This window comes from Trachypithecus francoisi, unplaced genomic scaffold (genome assembly GCF_009764315.1).
Source record: "Trachypithecus francoisi isolate TF-2019V2 unplaced genomic scaffold, Tfra_2.0 Lachesis_group7, whole genome shotgun sequence".
Classification (NCBI taxonomy): domain Eukaryota; kingdom Metazoa; phylum Chordata; class Mammalia; order Primates; family Cercopithecidae; genus Trachypithecus; species Trachypithecus francoisi.
Window position 1 is genome coordinate 42533197 of NW_022681472.1, and position 19224 is coordinate 42552420.

The 19224-nt window shown below is 38.1% G+C and overlaps 1 protein-coding gene across 1 annotated transcript in view; it reads left to right on the forward strand.

Moving 5' to 3' along the window:
- The window catches only part of CNBD1 (cyclic nucleotide binding domain containing 1), a 564244-nt gene that overhangs the window by 61292 nt on the left and 483728 nt on the right, over window positions 1-19224 (forward strand). The window contains exon 4 of the mRNA XM_033202693.1: window positions 6998-7156. Within this exon, the coding sequence (XP_033058584.1) occupies window positions 6998-7156 (159 nt within the window). The remainder of the gene's footprint in view (window positions 1-6997; window positions 7157-19224) is intronic.

Consider the following 19224-nt stretch of genomic DNA (forward strand, 5'->3'; position numbering starts at 1 on the left):
AGTAGGGGACAACAGATGGGTAACTTGTTCCCTACATTCATGTAGATAATAGCTCCAGGTTTGGCTAGTATGTCCCTCCCTAATAAGGGTGTGGGACTTTCAGGCATAACAAGAAAGGCATGTGAAAAGAGCAAAGTCTCCTTACAACTGAGGAGGTGGGAGAAATACCTGGTTACAGGCTGTCCCAGGATTCCTCGGATGGTAACTGACCTTGAGGACAGCTGTGCAGGGCAGGAGATTAATGTTGAGAAGGCTATGCCAGTGTCCTGGAAGAAGTCAATTTCCTGGCCCTCAATGGTTAAACTTACCCGGAGCTCAGTGAGGGTGATGACGTGAGTTGGCGCTTGCCCTGGGGACCCTCAGTCCTGTTGTTGGATCATCTGGTTGGGGGCTTCTGGCCCAGAGAACTTTTGTCCTTTTGGGCTGTGCACCTTCCAGTGATTGCCTCAGCAAGGTGGACATGGGCGAGGGGGTGGCTTGTTTCTCACTGCACAATTTTTTTTTAAAGTGTCCTTGCAAACCACACTGACAACAAGCTCTACTGGGTGATTGGCCTACTCTGTTTTCTGTCCTTTCTGAACCACCAAGGTTCGTTTGTCTGAGGGCCATGACCGAGGCTGTGGCCTTTCTCTTATCTCGTGTTTCCTTTTCAGCTTATTTCTTCCTCTTGGTCCCTATCATAGAACACCAAGGCTGCCAGGTTTAATAATGCCTCCAAATTTTGTTCAGGGCCCAGGGCTAGCTTTTGGAGCTTTCTCCTGATAGCTGCAGCTGATTGGGTAATAGACTTATCTTTTAGGATCAATTGACCCTCAAGGGAGTCGGGTGACATGGGAGTATATTTTCTGAAGGCCTCCCATAACTGCTTGAGGAAGGCAGTAGGATTTTCTTCCTTTCTCTGAGTTATGGTGGACATCATTGAATAATTCATGGGCTTTTTCCTAATTCTCCTTAGTCCTTCTAGAACACAGGTCAACAGATGTTTGAGACTCCAGTCCCCATGATCTGAGTCGAGGTCCCGGTGGGGATCCATACTGGGGACGGCTTGCTGACTGCTAGGGAATTTGTCCCTTTCTTCGGCTGTCATTCTATCATTTACTTGAGTAAGATACCAGGTATCTCCAAACTCTCGGGTTGTGGCTAAAGCCGCATTCTTTTCATTAAAGGCCAGGGTTTGATCTGATAATAGCATGACACTTCTCCAAGTGAGGTCGAAGGTTTGCCCTAGACCTTGTAGGACATCTATATACCTATCAGGATCATCTGAAAACTTCCCCAGGTCTACCTTGATCTGCTTTAAGTCAGAGAGGGAGAAAGGGACATGTACCCGGGTTGGGCCAAATTCCCCTTCCCCTGCAGCTTGAAGGGGACATAACTGATAGCCCGGGAGGGTTTGTGGTCCCTTGTAGATTTCTTTGCTTGTTTCCTTCTGGGTGGGGAAATTAGAGGAGGCTTATCACTAATAGGAAGGGGAGCTGTAGGGAGGCTAGGATATGATGGTAAGCTGACAGGTTCTCCTGTGGGACATAGATTGCAAGTTGTGCATAGTTGTGGATTACCCTTCAATGAAAGGAAAGCTTGGACATAAGGTATTTCACTCCATTTGCCTTCCCTCTTACAGAAAAGGTCAAGCTGCAGGATAGTATTGTAATTTATACTTCCCTCATGTGGCCATTTTGTCCCATCAGAGAGAGAATATTGGGGCCAGGCCATAGTGCAGAAAAAAATAAGCAGCTTCTTTTTCAGGGTTTGAGGGTCAAATTGGTTCCAATGGCTTCATTTCAAGGGAGAGCTTGTTGAGGCCTGAGTGTTTCCCATCTGAAAGAAAAAAACCACCCACGGTTTTAGTCTGTTTTATTTTTCCCCCACCCAATAACCTGCAATGGTCCCTGGACTCTGCTGTTTGGAATAGTTGCGCTCACCGAAGCAGCAGCGGAAACACTTGTTTTCCTCTTAGACCACAAAGAGGATGGAGGAAGGTCATATTGAGTGGCCCTTACTGACACATTCTTGAAAACCTGCACCCTTGCCTTTCCTCTTAGACTACAAAGAGAACGGAGAGAGGTCAGAGTGGAGGGCCATACCCTGAGGGAAGGATGGGATCTCCAGCGTTGGAAGAGTGATGCCTTTTGTCCTCACTTCTCATCATATGAATAGGAAGAACATCCCCCCCAATTTTGGAGTCTATAATTTCTGAGGCTCCTCATATCCTAGCTTCAGAAATAGCCTTTTACTCTTGGGCATATCTGTTGGAGAAGTCTTACTTATATAAGACTGGTAATAGTAGCCACGCTTGTATACAAAAAAAAAACCAAACAAACAACAAAAATCCGATTTCCTACAGACTAGAAAAACGAAAAAACAAAACACAGAAACTCCCCCCAAAGCCTTTGTGGTACATACCTATAATGAAATCTCATAAAGCAGTAAAATGAATGAATTAGTCATTGAATCTCATGTACACAATGTTGAATGCAACAAGAAAAGCAAGTTACAGAATCCATAAGAATAATTTCTTTTTATAAAGTTTAAAATATAAAAAATTAAAATGATTTTTTTAAATGAATACATATATCTTTGATAAATCTATAATGAAAACCAACAGAATACTAGAAACAAAATTCAGGATGGTGGTTACTTATCTCCTTTTCCATTTCTGACATAATTTATGTCTGCCTTTTCTGTTTTTGTTCTCGAAAATTTTTTTGCCAAGTTTATTAGACGTTATTTTTGCAAGTTTATTAGATTTCTAAATAAGTTTTGGTTGTATTGCTCTAACAGTTTTTCTCCTTTATTATATATTTCCTTATACTTATTTTGAGTATAACTTGCTCTTTCTTTTTCTCATTTTTTGAGGTCAAACCTTAGCTCGTGAATTATCAGTTTTTCTTTTTTAAAAAACATGCATTCGGGGTCTGAGCATAGTGACTCATGCCTGTAATCATAGCACTTTGGGAGGTTGAGGCAGGAGTGCATCACTTTGAGCTCAGGAGTTTGAGACCAGCCTGGCCAACATGGCAAAAACCATCTCTTAAAAAAAAGTAGCTGGGCACTGGTGGTTTGCACCTGTAGTACCAGCTACTTGGGAGGCTGAGGTGGGAGGATTGCATGAGCTGGGAGGCAGAGGTTGCAGTAAGCCGAGATCATGCCATTGCACTGCAGCCTGGGTGACAAAGATCCCTTCTCAAAAAAAAAAAAAAAAAAAAATTCATTTAAAGCAATGTATTTCTTTCTAATTTATTTTATGTGTGCCTCTTTTTTTTTTTTTTTTTTTTTTTTTTTTTTTTTTTTTTTTTTTTTTTTTTTGAGGCTGAGTCTTGCTCTGTCGCCCAGGCTGGAGTGCAGTGGCCAGATCTCAGCTCACGGCAAGCTCCGCCTCCGGGTTCCGCCATTCTCCTGCCTCAGCCTCCCGAGTAGCTGGACTACAGGCGCCCGCCACCTCGCCCGGCTAGTTTTTTGTATTTTTAGTAGAGACGGGGTTTCACTGTGTTCGCCAGAATGGTCTCGATCTCCTGACCTTGTGATCCGCCCGTCTCGGCCTCCCAAAGTGCTGGGATTACAGGCTTGAGCCACCGCGCCCGGCCATGCCTCTTTATTACTACCTGAAAAATCCTTAAGATAACCAACTGAAAAGGGAGAGTTCAGTAATGTAGCTGATTACTAAAGAAAAAGGGAAAAACAGTTTTACTCTACAACCACAGTGATCATTCAAATTATAAAATTTAAAACTCCTAATTACATTAGATACGGAAATATCACACATATACAAGTAATATGATAATACAAATGTTATGTATTTTGTAAAAATCTTATGGAACATGTAGAATTTGTTTGGAAAAAAAATATGTAGGGATTGAGGCCAGGCGTGGTGGCTCACACCTATAATCCCAGGACTTCGGGAGGCAGAGGCAGATGGATCATGAGGTCAGGAGAACGAAACTATCCTGGCTAACACCATGAGTCCTTGTCTCTACATAAAAATACAAAAAAGTTAGCCAGGTGTGGTGGTGGGCTCCTGTAGTCCCAGCTACTCAGGAGGATGAGGCAGGAGAATTATGTGAACCCAGGAAGTGGAGCTTGCAGTGAGCTGAGATTGCACCACCGCACTCCAGCCTGGGCAACAGGGCAAGACTCTGTCTCAGAAAAAAAAAAAAAAGACTATAGGGATTGAGAATAATATAAAGAAGTAGGTTACCAAATTAGACTTCTAAGAATCAGATTTTACCCAGTATCAAGCTTTATTAAAAATTCAAAGGTACAGGTAATTGTGAAAAGCAGAAGGATGAAAAAAGTCTTTCCAACTCTACTAGCTGTGAGAGTTTAGAAAATTTATATAAACTCTTTTAGTTACTGTTTCCTTATTTTATAAACTGAGGATAATATTGCCTACTCACATGGTGTATTGTGTATTCATCTGTTCTCACACTGCTAATAAAGACATACCTGAGACTGAATAATTTATAAAGGAAAGAGGTTTAGTTGACTAACAGTTCCACATGGCTGGGGTAGGCCTCACAATCATGGTAGAAGGTGGAGGAGGGGCAAAGTCACATCTTACATGGCAGCAGGCAAAGAGAGAGCTTGTGTAGGGAAACTTTCCTTTATAAAACCATCAGATCTCATGAGACTTACTATTGTGAGAACAGCATGGGAAAGACCTACCCCCATGATTCAATTAACTCCACTGGGTCCCTCCCACAGCATATGGGAATTAAGCAGCTACAATTCAAGATGGGATTTGGGTGGGGGACACAGCTAAACCATATCATTCTGACCCTGGCCCCTCCAAAATCTCATGTCCTCACATTTCAAAACTAATTGTGTCTTCCCAACAGTCCCCTAAAGTCTTAACTCATTTCAGCATTAACTCAAAAGTCCACAGTCCAAAGTGTTATCTGAGCCAAGGCAGGTCTCATCTGCCTATGAGACTCTGAAATCTAGGCAGAGGTTCCCAAACCTCAATTTTTGACTTCTGTGCACCTGCAGGCTCAACACCATGTGTAGACTTGTACCCTCTGAAGCAATGGCCTGACCTCTACGTTGGCCCCTTTTTAGCCATGGCTGGGACATGGGGCACCGAGTCCTGAGACTGTACAAAGCAGCAAGGCTCTGGGTGAGACCCATGAAACCATTTTTTCCTCCTAGGCCGTGTGGCTTGTGATGGTAGGGGCTGCCATGAAGGTCTCTGACATGGCCTGGAGACATTTTCCCCATTGTTTTGGAGATTACCATTTGGCTCCTTGTTACTTATGCAAATTTCTGCAACCAGCTTGAATTTCTCCTCAGAAAATAGATTTTTCTTTTCTACTCCATTGTCAGGCTGCAAATTTTCTGAACTTTTATGCTCTGCTTCCCTTTTAAACATAAGTTCCAATTCCAAACCATCTCTTTCTGAATACATAAAGCTGAATGCATTTTATAGCACCCAAGTCACCTCTTGAACACTTTGCAGCTTGGAAATTTCTTCTGCTAGATACACTAAATCATCTCCCTCAAGTTCAAAGTGCCACAGATCACTAGGGCAGGTGCAAAATGCTGCCAGTCTCTGCTAAAACATAGTAAGAGTCACCTTTATTTAAGTTTCCAACAAGTTCCTCATCTCCATCTGAGACCAACTCAGCCTGGACTTTTTTGCCGATATCTCTATAAGCATTTTGGTCAAAGCCATTCATCAAGTCTCTCGGAAGTTACAAAATTTCCCACATCTTCCTGTCTTCTTCTGAGCCTTCCAAACTGTTGCAATCTCTGCCTGTTGCCCAGTTCCAAAGTCACTTCCACACTTTACTGGTACCAATTTTCTGTATTCATCTGTTCTCACACGGCTAATAAAGACATACCCAACACTAGGTAATTTATCAAGGAAAGAGGTTTAATAGACTCACAGTGCGACTTGACTGGGGAGACCTCACAATCATGTCGGAAAGCAAATGAGGAGCAAAGTCATGTCTTACGTGGGAGCAGGCAAATAGAGAGCTTGTGTAGGAGAACTCTCCTTTATAAAACCATCAGATCTTGTGAGACATTCTTGCTATCATAAGAACAGCCCAGGAAAGATCTTCCCCCATGATTCCATTATCTCCCACTGGGTCCCTCCAGTGAGACATGGGAATTATGGGAGCTACAATTCAAGATGAGATTTGGGTGGGGACACAGCCAAATGGTATCACATGGTTAGTGTTAATGAGATGATGTGCACATAATGGTTAGCAGAGTAGCCAGCACATTTAAGAATGCAACAAGTTATATGTTAATGTGATAATTTACTATTGCTGTTATGATTCCACATAATATCTATTTAATTTTTAATCTTCCTATGTATATAATTAAAGGTCTGTTATCAAGATGTAATCCAGATTCATTTCTGCAACCTGCCTTACTATTTTTTTCTTAAAGATAGACAGCAGTGGTTGGATTTCTCACCCATAAGTTTTCAATGGCCTTTTAATAGAAATGCTTGATCCTAGAAATATGAATGGGAAACGGTCATTTATTTGTACATCTCTGAGGGACTTAGGTATTGAACATACCATAGCACAAGAGTAAGATATGGTGGCTATCTTCCAAGATGTTTATAGATTACCAGGGGTAAATAAAAGTTTAAATAATAAAATTATATCCTTGGTGCTAAAACAACACTGAAAAACAAGTGTGTGAGTATAAAGGATGTTAGCCATTGGCTTGAAATATTTTCCTAAATTACGTAAGCCTAATATATTATTAAAGGTGTTTCATTTGCTCAGAACAGTTATAATACATGTAATCAAATTCTATACATTGAAAATATTTCATATATTCTAAGTTCTACATTTAACAGAATGACATACATAACTGTGCTATCATGATTGAAACATTCTAATGCATTTGAAAAGAATATGTTCTTAAATTGACAAATTTTCTCAAAACAGTGCATTTATACTCCTGGTAATATAGTAAAAGTCCCTGTAAATAATTTTTGTGCAGTATACAACAGCATAAAATACTCTATTTTCTTGTTCAGGGAACTCAGTGAAGGCAAAGAGGAAAGTCAACATCAACAACCTGATGATTCTCACAATGTAGCTGTCTATGTTGAGAGAGCACATGGTGGCCATAATTTATATAGACCAAAAAGAGCCATAGAGAACTTTGAAGAATTCCTAGCTATCTTAAAGAAATTGTAAGTATTTAAATTATACTCCTTCTTTTAGTTGAGTAATTCTTTGGAATGTCTTTATTTTTTAAAATTTATTATTGTTGGATAAGTGTACTTTAGTTATGATATAGCACTTGTGGTTGATTCAGAAGAGATGGACACACTGGAGATTTTGTTTCTATATAAATACAATCTTCATGAATTCAGTCTTCATGGTGTGTCATGGATATAATGCTAAACCTGTGACCCATTATTTTAAAATTAAGCTGCAAGCATAATACATATTATTTACTGATATTTCAAAATTATGTTAAAGATGTCCTTAGCTTATGGTTATCTGAAGGTTTTTCACAGAATTTAAGCTGTCTTCCTTATCCAGGAGTCTTTAAATAAACTTACCACACATTCCTTTTTTTTTTTTTTTTTTTTGAGACTTAAGTCTTGCTCTTGTGCCCCAGGCTGGAGTGCAATGGCATGATCTCGGCTCACTGCAACCTCCGTCTCAATGGCATGATCTGGGCTTATTGCATCCTCCTGGGTTCAAGTGATTCTCCTGCCTCAGCTGGGATTACAGGCACTTGCCACCACACCTGGCTAATTTTTGTGTTTTTAGTAGAGATGGGGTTTCACCATGTTGGCCAGGCTGGTCTCGAACTCCTGACCTCAGGTGATCCTTGGCCTCCCGCGGCCTGGGATTATAGGTGTTAGCCACTGCACCTGTCCCCATTGCCTTTAATTTCCTAGAATACTTTGTGCTCTAATAGGGACACAACTGCCTAGAGAAGGAACGGTGGTTAGGAGAAGATTAAATCTGAGTGGAGGCTGATTACCAAAGATGGTATTGGATTTGTGAATAAAATTAAAGTTAAACGAGGACCATGAAAATTATAGAAGAAAATCTTTACCACCTGTCATAGGGGAGTAAAATTAAACTTGTAAGCTGAAAAAAAGAAATTCAACTAGAATATGTGATATTGGAGTTGAGATTGATAATAGGAACAAAATCAAAAGTGTCAAGACTAGAATTGTTTTCATAAAAAATTCAATAGCAGGGAATGAGTAATTAAAAATTTGACATTTATGTTCTGAAGAATGAACTTTTTCTTTGTTTAGATACACAAATACCATTATGGTATAACTGCCTACAGTATAGAGTGCAGTAACATGCTGTACAGGTTTGCAGCCTAGGAGCAACAGGCTAGACCAGCTGGCCTAGGTGTGTAGTTGACTACACTCTCTAGGTTTGTTTAAGTGTACTCTGTGATATTTACAGAATGACAAAGTCGCATGACAAATTTCTCAGAATGTGTCCCCGTTGTTAAGTGACACATGACTATGATTGCAAATTTGAGGAAATATGATCAGAGCTTCCAGGAAAGTTGAGAATGGTCAGATTTTTGATGCTCTTAACTTATAATAACAAAAAGGAAACAATGAATACTAGTCACGTTTCAGTAAAGCAGGTGCGAGGGAATTACGGAAGAAAATCTTAACCACCTGTCATAGAAGAATAAAATTAAACTTGTAAGCTGAAAAAATTAGAAAATTCAACTAGAATATGCACAGGAAATTTGTTAAAAATATTCTTTAACTGGTAGAAAATCACTAAAACACTGAAAGTGATTGAAGATATACTGTGCTACAATCACTTTAATTCCATTAAACTCTAATGTTGATTAATATTGCATTAGATTCCAAAATTTTAGTTTCCAGAAACCCATGAATCACTCTGATGATTTCAGATTGTGCTGGGCTATAAGAGTTTTAATGGCAGCTGTAATTCCTATCTTTTTTACTATAATGAGATAGCAGTTTCCAGATAACAAAGTTTCTGATCTGAGATGCAGGAGGTCAGTAACAGGGACTTCCAAGCAGCTATGATTCTGCACTGCAATGTCAAAATACCGGGAGGTAAATCCAGGTCAATGTCAGAATGGAAACTGCAAATGGGTAAGAAGCCTAGTACCTTCTTAACAGTGGACTACCGTGAAAAGCAGGAACCATGGTAGAAGGCTATCCGAGTACAGTGAAGAATAGACAAGTTACTTTGCTGCATTCTTTTGTGGACCTCCATGGATGCTATTTAATGGCCTGTTTCCAAATATCTAGGACAATAGATGTTGTATCAGTGTCAGTTTCCAGAACCCACTTCCTCACTCATGTGTGAGAAAATGGATAAGTAGAGAAGATCGTGAAGTATATACATCCCCATTTTCAGTGTCTCAGAATTGGGCAGCCAGGACTTTGACATGGCAAAACTCACTGCTGTGACAGCCACCAAATTACAGTGGGAGAGTAAATGAGAAGGAAACTCACTTTTATGAGATGTTTAATATTAACACAAAGCCTTAAGCTCTATATATAACATTTCTGATTTAATCCTCACATTGATGCTTTGAAGTAGCTATGACAAGCTATTAATAGTAAGTAAAAGGGCAATGTATGCACTAAATCCACAATTTATGTTCTATAGTACATGCCTTTTCTCTCCTCTTCTTGGGACACTATGTATTAGCTTCGTATTGTTCTGTAATTAATTAACATAAACTTAGTGGCTTACAAAAACATACATTTATTATCTTTCAGGGTGAGGTTTAGCTGGTCCTCTGCTCAGTGTCTCACAAATCTTCATCAGAGTGTCCACTGGGCTGTGACCATTTCTGGAGCATGGGATCCTCTTCCAAGCTCAAATGGTTGTTGGCAGGATTCAGCTCCTTGTGGTTGTAGGACTGACATTCCCACTTTCATGATGACATTCAGCAGGAGCCCCTCTTTGTACTAGATACTCCCTAGATCCTTGCCATGTGGCGCTGTCTCAAGCTCTCTCACAACACAAAATTTTCAAAGCTAGCAAGGGAGGGTCTCTGTTTTTCTCTCTGTTATTCTGCCTAGGTGAAGTATGATATAACCTAATCAAGGGCCTATATATCCCATCGCTTTTGCAGTATTCCCAAACCACAGATTCTGCCCCCACCCCCAACATTTAAGGAAAGGGGATTGGGTGTTCCCTTAGTCACATTTAGTAACATCATCAATCTATTTGTGACTCTGTTAATCACATTCACAATGGGGTTGTATGCTTTATAAACACAACACTAAAGTAATTCAATTAAAATCTATTTATTGATGGATAAGTTGTCAGGTCTGTAGCCTTTTATTTATCTCTGACTAATTCAACCATGATCAGATTGATGGGCTGCTTAAGTGATGTTATCTAATGAAATATTGAAAATGTTACCTTCTATACTTTAAAACTTTTCACTTTGTCATCCTGACTAAAATTAAAAAAAAAAAAAATTTGAGTCACAGTAGCTTTTTAAATAAATGCAGGCTGGGTGCGGTGGCTCACACCTGTAATCCCAGCACTTTGGGAGGCCAAGGTGGGTGAATCATGAGGTTAAGAGATGGAGACTATCCTGGCCAACCTGGTGAAACTCCATCTCTATTAAAAATACAAAAATTACCTGGGTGTGGTGGCATGTGCCTGTAGTCCCAGCTGCTTGGGAGGCTGAGGCAAGAGAATTGCTTGAACCTGGAAGGTGAGCCAAGATCGGGCCACTGCACTCCAGCCTGGTGACAGAGCAAGACTCCATCTCAAAAAAAAAAAAAAAAAAAAAAAAAAAAAAAGAAATGCAAATATGTCTGATAAGATTAAGATACTATTAATTATTAATAACTCAGTGTGGTATAGCTTAATCATGTTAATTACATCTTAACTTCCACTTCATGTCAGCAGCTCTGAGTAAATACTGATAGACGGGAAAAATAATAATTTTGAAACATTAAAGTCATGGTGGTGGTGCCACCATAAAGGAGAGATTTGAGCAACCAGATTGTTGAACAGTGAGAGGGAGAGAGGAGACAGAGTGAGAAAAAGAGAGTTGGGAGGCCCCTTTTTAAAATTTTGTATTTTAAGGCATATCAGATTGAATATAAGTTTATCATGTGTATTCATTAGGATTTTGGATCATAAGCAACAGAAACTGACTCTGATTCATTAAAACAATCACAACAAACAAAAAGGGAAGGGAGGATTGATGGAAGAATATCAGGTAGCTCTCAGAATGGAAGAACAACAATAAGATGCTGGAGATGATACAAACTCTAAGGCAACTCTGGAAGTCTCTTCAAGGTACAACACTGGAATCAATCAGCTGTAACTACTTGCATTTGGGAATCACTAGGCTCACAGCTTAATTTCAGGGATAGGGAGTCAGATTGTTGTAGTTTATGTTTGTACCCACCCTTAAATAAATACTGAGGGAGAAGTACACTTTGACAAGCAGTTTTACTGAGTTTACATGCAGTTGGCAAAGGGGCAGCATTTCAAAAGAGAAAGTATTTCAGAAGAAGAGGGAAATGATAATAAGTAAATAATATTAAAATCTAGGAGCTGAAACACAACTTAGAATTTTAGTTTCTAAATAATTTTGACTCATTTTAGTTTTCATCCATTAATTAATGAATCCAACATACACTTTTGAACTCTTCTATGTTTCTGTCAGTATTCCTGGTATTGGGACAATACCTTTGCCCTCATGGAGCTTACATTCTAATGTAAGAGATACTAAACACATATGTATTCTGTCAGTTAGTGATAAGTGCTAGCAAGAAAAGCTAATGCGGAATAAGGGGTTAGAGAATGATGGAAATGATCAGAGAAGTCAGATTTTATGAAACAGGAGAAAGAGAAGAGAGAGAGAGAGAGACAATTAAATACCTTGAAGAAGTGCGTTCTAGGGAAAGAAAACACAAGTGCAAGAGCCCAGGTATTGCAACATGGTCTGCAAATAGAAAAACAAATTAACAAAAACCACAATAATTAGCAAGAAGGTCATTGTTGTGAAAGTGCATGAGTCAGATGGGAGACCTGGTGGAAATAGGGCTTCAGAAGTAGCCAGGGACCAGATTATCATTTAGGGTCTCATGGGCCATGAAGGGATTTTAACCTTGGTATGATTGGCACATTATGATTTACATGGCAAAAGGTCATGTGTGGATGGTTGACTGTGGATGCCAAAAGGAGATTCAGGGTGACCTGTTAGAATGCTGTAAAATTTGTCTAGGTGCAAGATGAAAGTGGCCCATATTCTGTGTTAGGGATTTAGATTTGACATGATTTGATTTTCTCTCTCTAAGACATGAGCAGGGTTGAATAGATAATCCTTGAAGCAAATCAGGTTCATTGCTCAATTTAAGCACTAACATGATGGAGAATGCTGGGCAGATCATCTGATGCTCTCACATGTTGGTATTTGATTGCAGTGCCTATAACAACACTGGCTTTTAAAATGCAATTATAAAATACTATGGTAAAAATAATTAGTTTCTTTATAAATGACTAATTTCTGGGGAAAAAAGTTATGTTTGTGTGTATTTGTGGGAGTTGTGGAAAGGGTAGGAGAAGAGAGGGACTTATAAATGAGCTGTGAAATGCAGATTAAGATCCTCTGAGAAAACTTGGCCCGATTGTTTTTTCTTCTACTGTCTCCAGTTAATGATGTTTCCTTTGAGTGAGGGAATGAGGCAGCTGAAGATCATTATGTTTCAGTAGAGCAGTGATGCAAAGCCACTTCTCAGGAATGACTCAGAGGAATTACTCCCTGGAAGAACATCAGGATTTTTGCCTTTTAGATTCAGGCTGTTTAAAATCCAAATGCAATATGGTTCTTATGCTGTTGTCCTCTGGTGAAATGGCACATAAGATGAGGAATTGCAGTCTCAAACTATATTTAAGGGTTGCATGCTGATCAAAGAAAAACACTTTGTGGGGCTATTAATTTGTGAAAAATACAGTATTTTGGAGGAAAACTGCACTGCAATGGAGTGGAAGGGGGGTTCACATCTAGAAAAGAAAATTTCTCTTTGAAGTTAAAAGGTAACATAGGTTTATAAAGAATAGTGTGGATACTGAAAGTAATTTAGATTTCTGACACAAATGGTGATCATTTATGACAGAAGAATGGGAAATAATGGAAGAGAATTATTTGTGTTAAAATGAGTTAGCAAAGGACAGAAATTAAAAACTTATTGGCAGTAGATTGGTATTCTAAAAGCGTGTCACACTGAATCTTGTTTTGTCTGTGGCAGCTGGATTGAAAGTTACATTTGGGATGTACATGTTGCAAAATGCCTGGCCTGCAGGGTCAGAAAGAACTGTGTTCTCAACTGGACTCCTCTAATCATTAGTTGTATGATCTTGAGCAAATTTCTCCCTCCAAAAATTTAATGCACTAATCTATAAAATGGGCACTATTATTAATCTCATAGAGTCATCATTGTTGTGAAGCCTAAACACAGTTAGAATGTAAAGCCCCAAACATTACTTGGTCCGTTTTAGGCCCTGTGTGAATGTCAGTCTCCCCCCTCCCAAAGAATGTTACATATTGTGATTGCTTTTTAACAAAAGACTTGGCTATGTTCTTGCCATAGTTGAATTTTAAAGGGGTTCCTTGTGTCTCTGAATAATAATGTATTTCATTTTTAATTTCTTCAAGAAAGAATATTCAAATTTCTCCTACAACTTATGAATAAATAACAGATATTACTTATTTATCATATATTTGCATTCGTTTACAAAGTTGCTGGGAAAATTTTCATACAGGAGTTTAAGAAACTACTGTTTGATCATATATTAACTAGTATTCAAAAACAATTGTATCTTGATACCTTTGTTCTATTGTTTGGACATAAGCAAACATCTATTATAATATTTCTTATACAAAGTTATTTTTTCACTGTATAGATGTATTATTTCAGCATAGATATGACTATTAAAGCTGAGGCTTCTTGTTTTGGGTGACATAGTTTTGCATTTTATTTTTCCATAGAAATGTCTTAGTAAGTATTTAGTGTAAGTTCTTTCTTATTAATATTAGGTTTTTAAGTGTAACAGAAAGTGTTTGTCATGCACTGAGACATGAGAACCTTATGACTTTATTGGGAATTTTTATCATGTGTTGTATTATAGATTTAATAACACAATGGAACACAAAGTCTTTTAAGAATATTTCTGGTAACAATTATCTGTTGAACTATCACAAAAATCCATGATTTCACTAAAAGATTTAATGTCTGACTATACAAAAATATTACTTGCCTTCCTCATGCAGTTATTCTTATAGACTATTAAAATCATCTTCAATGTTAGTCCTACATTTATCAAAATGACTTAGTTTCACATACATGCCATTGTGCTTTATATGTATGAGTAGAATGCTTTTGTACTCGAGGAGTTACTTCATGGTATGAAGAACCATTTTAGAGAAACATAGATAATTAAGTTCAGGCTCAACTCATACAATATCTAGAAAATTATGGGAAGATTTGGTTGTTTCTAGCAGAGTGTGGGTCTGCATGGTCGCTGTTGTCAGTCAAAACCTGGGTCTATCTGTGGAGAAGTAATAAACTACTTGGCAGTCTTTAAAAACCTGGAACATAATTCTTATTTGTCTCTCCTCTTTCATCCATTGAACATTTAGTCTAAGAAAATGGTGGTTTAGTTGGTTTAATATTCAAAGGTGATATTATAATAGGCTTGGTTTGGCTAAAGAGATGAAAAATGTGGTCAGATGTCCTTAGTACGTTTGCAGTATCCATTTGTGGTTTTAAGGAGATGTGTGTGTGACTCTACCTATTTGATGGCTTATATAAAATTTGGTTTCCAAATGAGCCACTACATTGGGCTTGTTGTACAGCAAGGTCAATCAGTGTATGGTTAAATGTTCTTTCTTCTTCATTAGATATTTGTCAACTAGACTGATGTGAAATCTACATTGGACAAAAATTCTTCCCTGGAGCATTTCATGCTCAGTTTCATTTTTTTTTGTAATCTGATAATTATAACCATATTCTTGTTAAAAATTTCCAAACACTACTTTTCACTTTTTATTTTTTTATTTTTGTGGGTACATAGTAGATGTATATATTTATGGGGCACACAAGATGTTTTGATCCAGGCATGCTATGAATAATAATGACATCGTGGAGAATGGGGTGTTCGTGCCCTCAGGCATTTATCCTTTGTGTTACAAACATTCCAATTATACTATTTTATGTATTTTAAATGCACAATTAAATTATTGACTATAGTCCTCCTGTTGTGCTATCAAATAGTGGGTCTTATTTATTCTATTTTTTTGTTATCCTTTAGCCATCCCTACCTCCTCCCAACCACCCTACTACCCTTCCCAGCCTCTGGCAACCATACTTCTACACTCTATGTTCATGAGTTCAATTGTTTTGATTTTTATATCCCACACATAAGTGAGACCATGTGATGTTTGTCTTTCTCTGCCTGATTTCATTTAATATAATGACCTCCAGTTCCATATATGTTGTTGTAAATGACAGGAGCTCATTATTACGTATGGCTGACTGGTACTCCATTGTGTATATGTACCACGTTTTCTTTATCCATTCTTCTGTTGATGGACACTTAGGCTGCTTCCAAATCTTGGCTACTGTGAACATTGCTACAATAAATATGGGAGTAGAGATATCTCTTCAATACACTGATTTCTTTTCTTTTGGGTATATACACAGCAGTGTGATTGCTGGATAATATACCTCTAATTTTAGTTTTTTGAGGAACCTTAATATTGTTATTCACAGTTCTTGTATTAATTTATATTCCCACCAACAGTGTACAAGTGTTCCCTTTTCTCTGCATCCTCACCAGCATTTGTTATTGCCTGTCTTTTGGATATAAACCACTTAAACTAGGGTGAGATGATACCTTATTGTAGTTTTGATTTGCATTTCTCTGATGATCAGTGATGTTGAGCATCTTTTCATATGCCTATTTGCCATTTGTATGTCATTTTTTTGAGAAACATCTATTCAGATCTTTCGCCTGATTTTAAATCAGATTATTAAATTCTTTCTTACAGTTTTTTGAGCTTCTTATCTATTCTGGTTATTAATCCTTTGTCGGAGGGGTAGTTTGCAAATATTTTATCCCATTCTGTTGATTGTCTCTTCATTTTGTTGATTGTTTCCTTCACTGTGCATAAACTTTACAACTTGATGTGATCTCATTTCTCCATTTTTGCTTTGGTTGCCTGTGCTTGCGGGTTATTACTCAATAATTTTTTGTCCAAACCAATGTCCTAGAGATGTTTTCCAATGTTTCATAGTAATTTCATAGTTTGTGTTCTTAGATTTAAGACTTTAATCTATTTTTATTTGTTTTTTTATATGGGGAGAAATAGGGGTCTAGTCGTTCTGCATGTGAATATCCAGTTTTCCCAGCACATTTTGTTGCAGAGATTGTCCTTTCAGCAATGTATTTCTTGGTTCCTTTGTCAAAAATGAGCTCACTGTATATATATGGATTTATATGTGGGTTCTCTATTCTGTTCCATTGGTCTATGTTTCTGTTTTTATGCCAGTAACGTGCCATTTTGGTTACTATAGCTCTGTAGTATAATTTAAAGTCAAGTAATGTGATTCCTCTGGTTTTGTTCTTTTTGCTTAGGATAACTTTGGCTATGCTGGGTCTTTTGTGGTTCCATATACATTTTAGTATTATGTTTTCTATTTCTGTGAAGAATGCCATTGGAATTTTGATTGGGATTGCATTGAATCTGTAGATTGCTTTGGGTATTAAGGACATCTTAACAATGTTGATTCTGCTAATACATGAACATGGAATATCTTTCCATTTTTGGTGTCCTCTTCAATTTCTTTCATCAGTGTTATATAGTTTTCTTTTTAGATATATTTCACATATTAGTTAATTCCTAGGCATTTAATTGTACTTATGGCTATTGTAAATGGTATTAGTTTTTTGATTTCTCTTTCAAATTGTGGATTTTTGTATTTGGCTTTGTATCCTGCAATTTTGCTGAACTTGTTTATCAGTTCTAATCATTTTAGGGGGGAGTCTTCAGGTTTTTCCAAATATAAGATCATATTGTCTACAAATAAAAATAATTTGACTTTTTCATCTCCGAGTTTGATGCCCTTTATTTTTTTTCTTTTGTGTGATTGCTCTTGCTAGGACTTCCAGTACTATGTTGAGTAACAGTGGTGAAAGTGGAGATCTTTGTCATGTTTCAGATCTTAGAGAAAAAGCTTCAGTTTTTATCCCATTCAGTATGATTCCAGTGTGGGTCTTATATTATGTTGAGATATGTTTCTTTTACACCCAGTTTTTTGAAGGTTTTTATTACAAAGAGATGTTATATTTTATCAAATGCTTTTTTTTTTTTTTTTGCGATGGAGTCTCACTCTGTCACCCAGGCTGGAGTGCAGTGGTGTGATCTCAGCTCACTGAAACCTCTGTCTCCTGGGTTTAAGCAGTTCTGTGCCTCAGCCTCCTGAGTAGCTGAGATGTCATTGTTTCCTTGCGTGCCACCACGTCCTGCTAATTTTTGTATTTTTAGTAGAGACGTGTTTCACCATCTTGGCCAAACTGGTCTTGATCTCCTGACCTCATGATTCACCTTCCTCAGCCTCCCAAAGTGCTGAGATTACAGGCATGAGTCACCGCACCCAGCCTATCAACTGCTTTTTAGGTATCAATTAAAACAATTATGTGGTTTTTGCCCTTCATTCTGTTGATATGGTGTATCACATTGATTGATTTGCAAATGTTGAACTATCCTTGCATCCCTGAGATAAGTCTCACTTGGTCATGATGAATGATATTTTTAATGCATTGTTGTGTTTAGTTTGCTAGTGTTTTGTTGAGGATTTTTACAGCAATATTAATCAGTGACATTGGCTTGTAGTTTTCTTTCTTTTTCTTTTTTTTTTTTTTGAGATGGAGTCTCGCTTTGTCTCCCAGGCTAGAGTACAGTGGCTCGATCTCAGCTCACTGCAAGCTCCGCCCCCCAGGTTCATGCCATTCTCCTGCCTCAGCCTCCCTAGTAGCTGGGACTACAGGCACCTGCCACCTCGCCCGGCTAATTTTTTTTGTATTTTTTCAATAGAGACGGGATTTCACTGTGTTAGCCAGGAGAGTCTCGATCTCCTGACCTCGTGATCCACCTGCTTCGGCCTCCCAAAGTGCTGGGATTACAGGCATGAGCCACCACACCCGGCCAGTTTTCTTTTTTTTAATGTGTCTTTGGTTTTGGTGTCAGAGTACTACTGGCTTTGAGAATGAGTTTGAAAGTATGCCAGTGTCCCCTGTTTTTCAGAATAGTTTGAGTAGGATTGGTACTAGTGCTTCTTTAAATGTTTGATATAATTCAGCAGTGAAGTCTGTCCTGGGCTTTTCTTTCCTGGGTGACTTTTTATTACAGGTTCTATCTTTTTACTTATTATCGATCTGTTCAGTTTTTGGATTTCTTCCTGTTTCAATCTTGGTAAGTTTTATGTGTCTAGGAATGTGTTCATTTCTCCCAGATTTTCCGATGTATTTTATGTGTTAATTTATTCTGTGTTCATTTATTCTATATATTCCAAAGGATCATAGTAGCTACTAATAATCCTTTGAATTTCTGCATTATCAGATGCAATGTCCCCTATTTCATCTCTGATTAAACATTACTTTTCTACTGTTTGCTTTTGGATATCAGAAAGTTAATAACTTTACAGTAAATTCTTGCTTTTCAGTTTTCAGCACTTAGGATTCTTATTTGAAAGCAATAGAAGCTGATTCTTAAGCTAAAAGAAAAAATATTAAATTTCTTGTTATTTAGAATGATTTTCTTAAAACAGATTCACTATCAGGTAAAAGTACAGATAATGTAACTATTCCTGATCTTTTTAGCTTCATTCACTTTTGTCAAGAATATAATAGATAGGCAGGGCATGGTGGCTCACGCCTGTAATCCCAGCACTTTGGGAGGCTGAGGCAGGAAGATCACCTGAGGTTAGGAGTTTAAGACCAGCCTGGCCGACATAGTGAAACCCCATCTCTACTAAAATTAGCTGGGTGTGGTTGTGGGCACCTGCAATCCCAGCTATTCGGGAGGCTGAGGCAGGAGAATCACTTGAACCTGGGAGGAGGAGGTTGCAGTGAGCCAAGATCGTGCCACTGCACTCCAGCCTGGGTGACTGAGCGAGACTTTGTCACAAAAACAAAAAACAAAAAAACAGAAAACAAAAAACAAAACAAAAAAAATTGCCCCTAGCAGTAA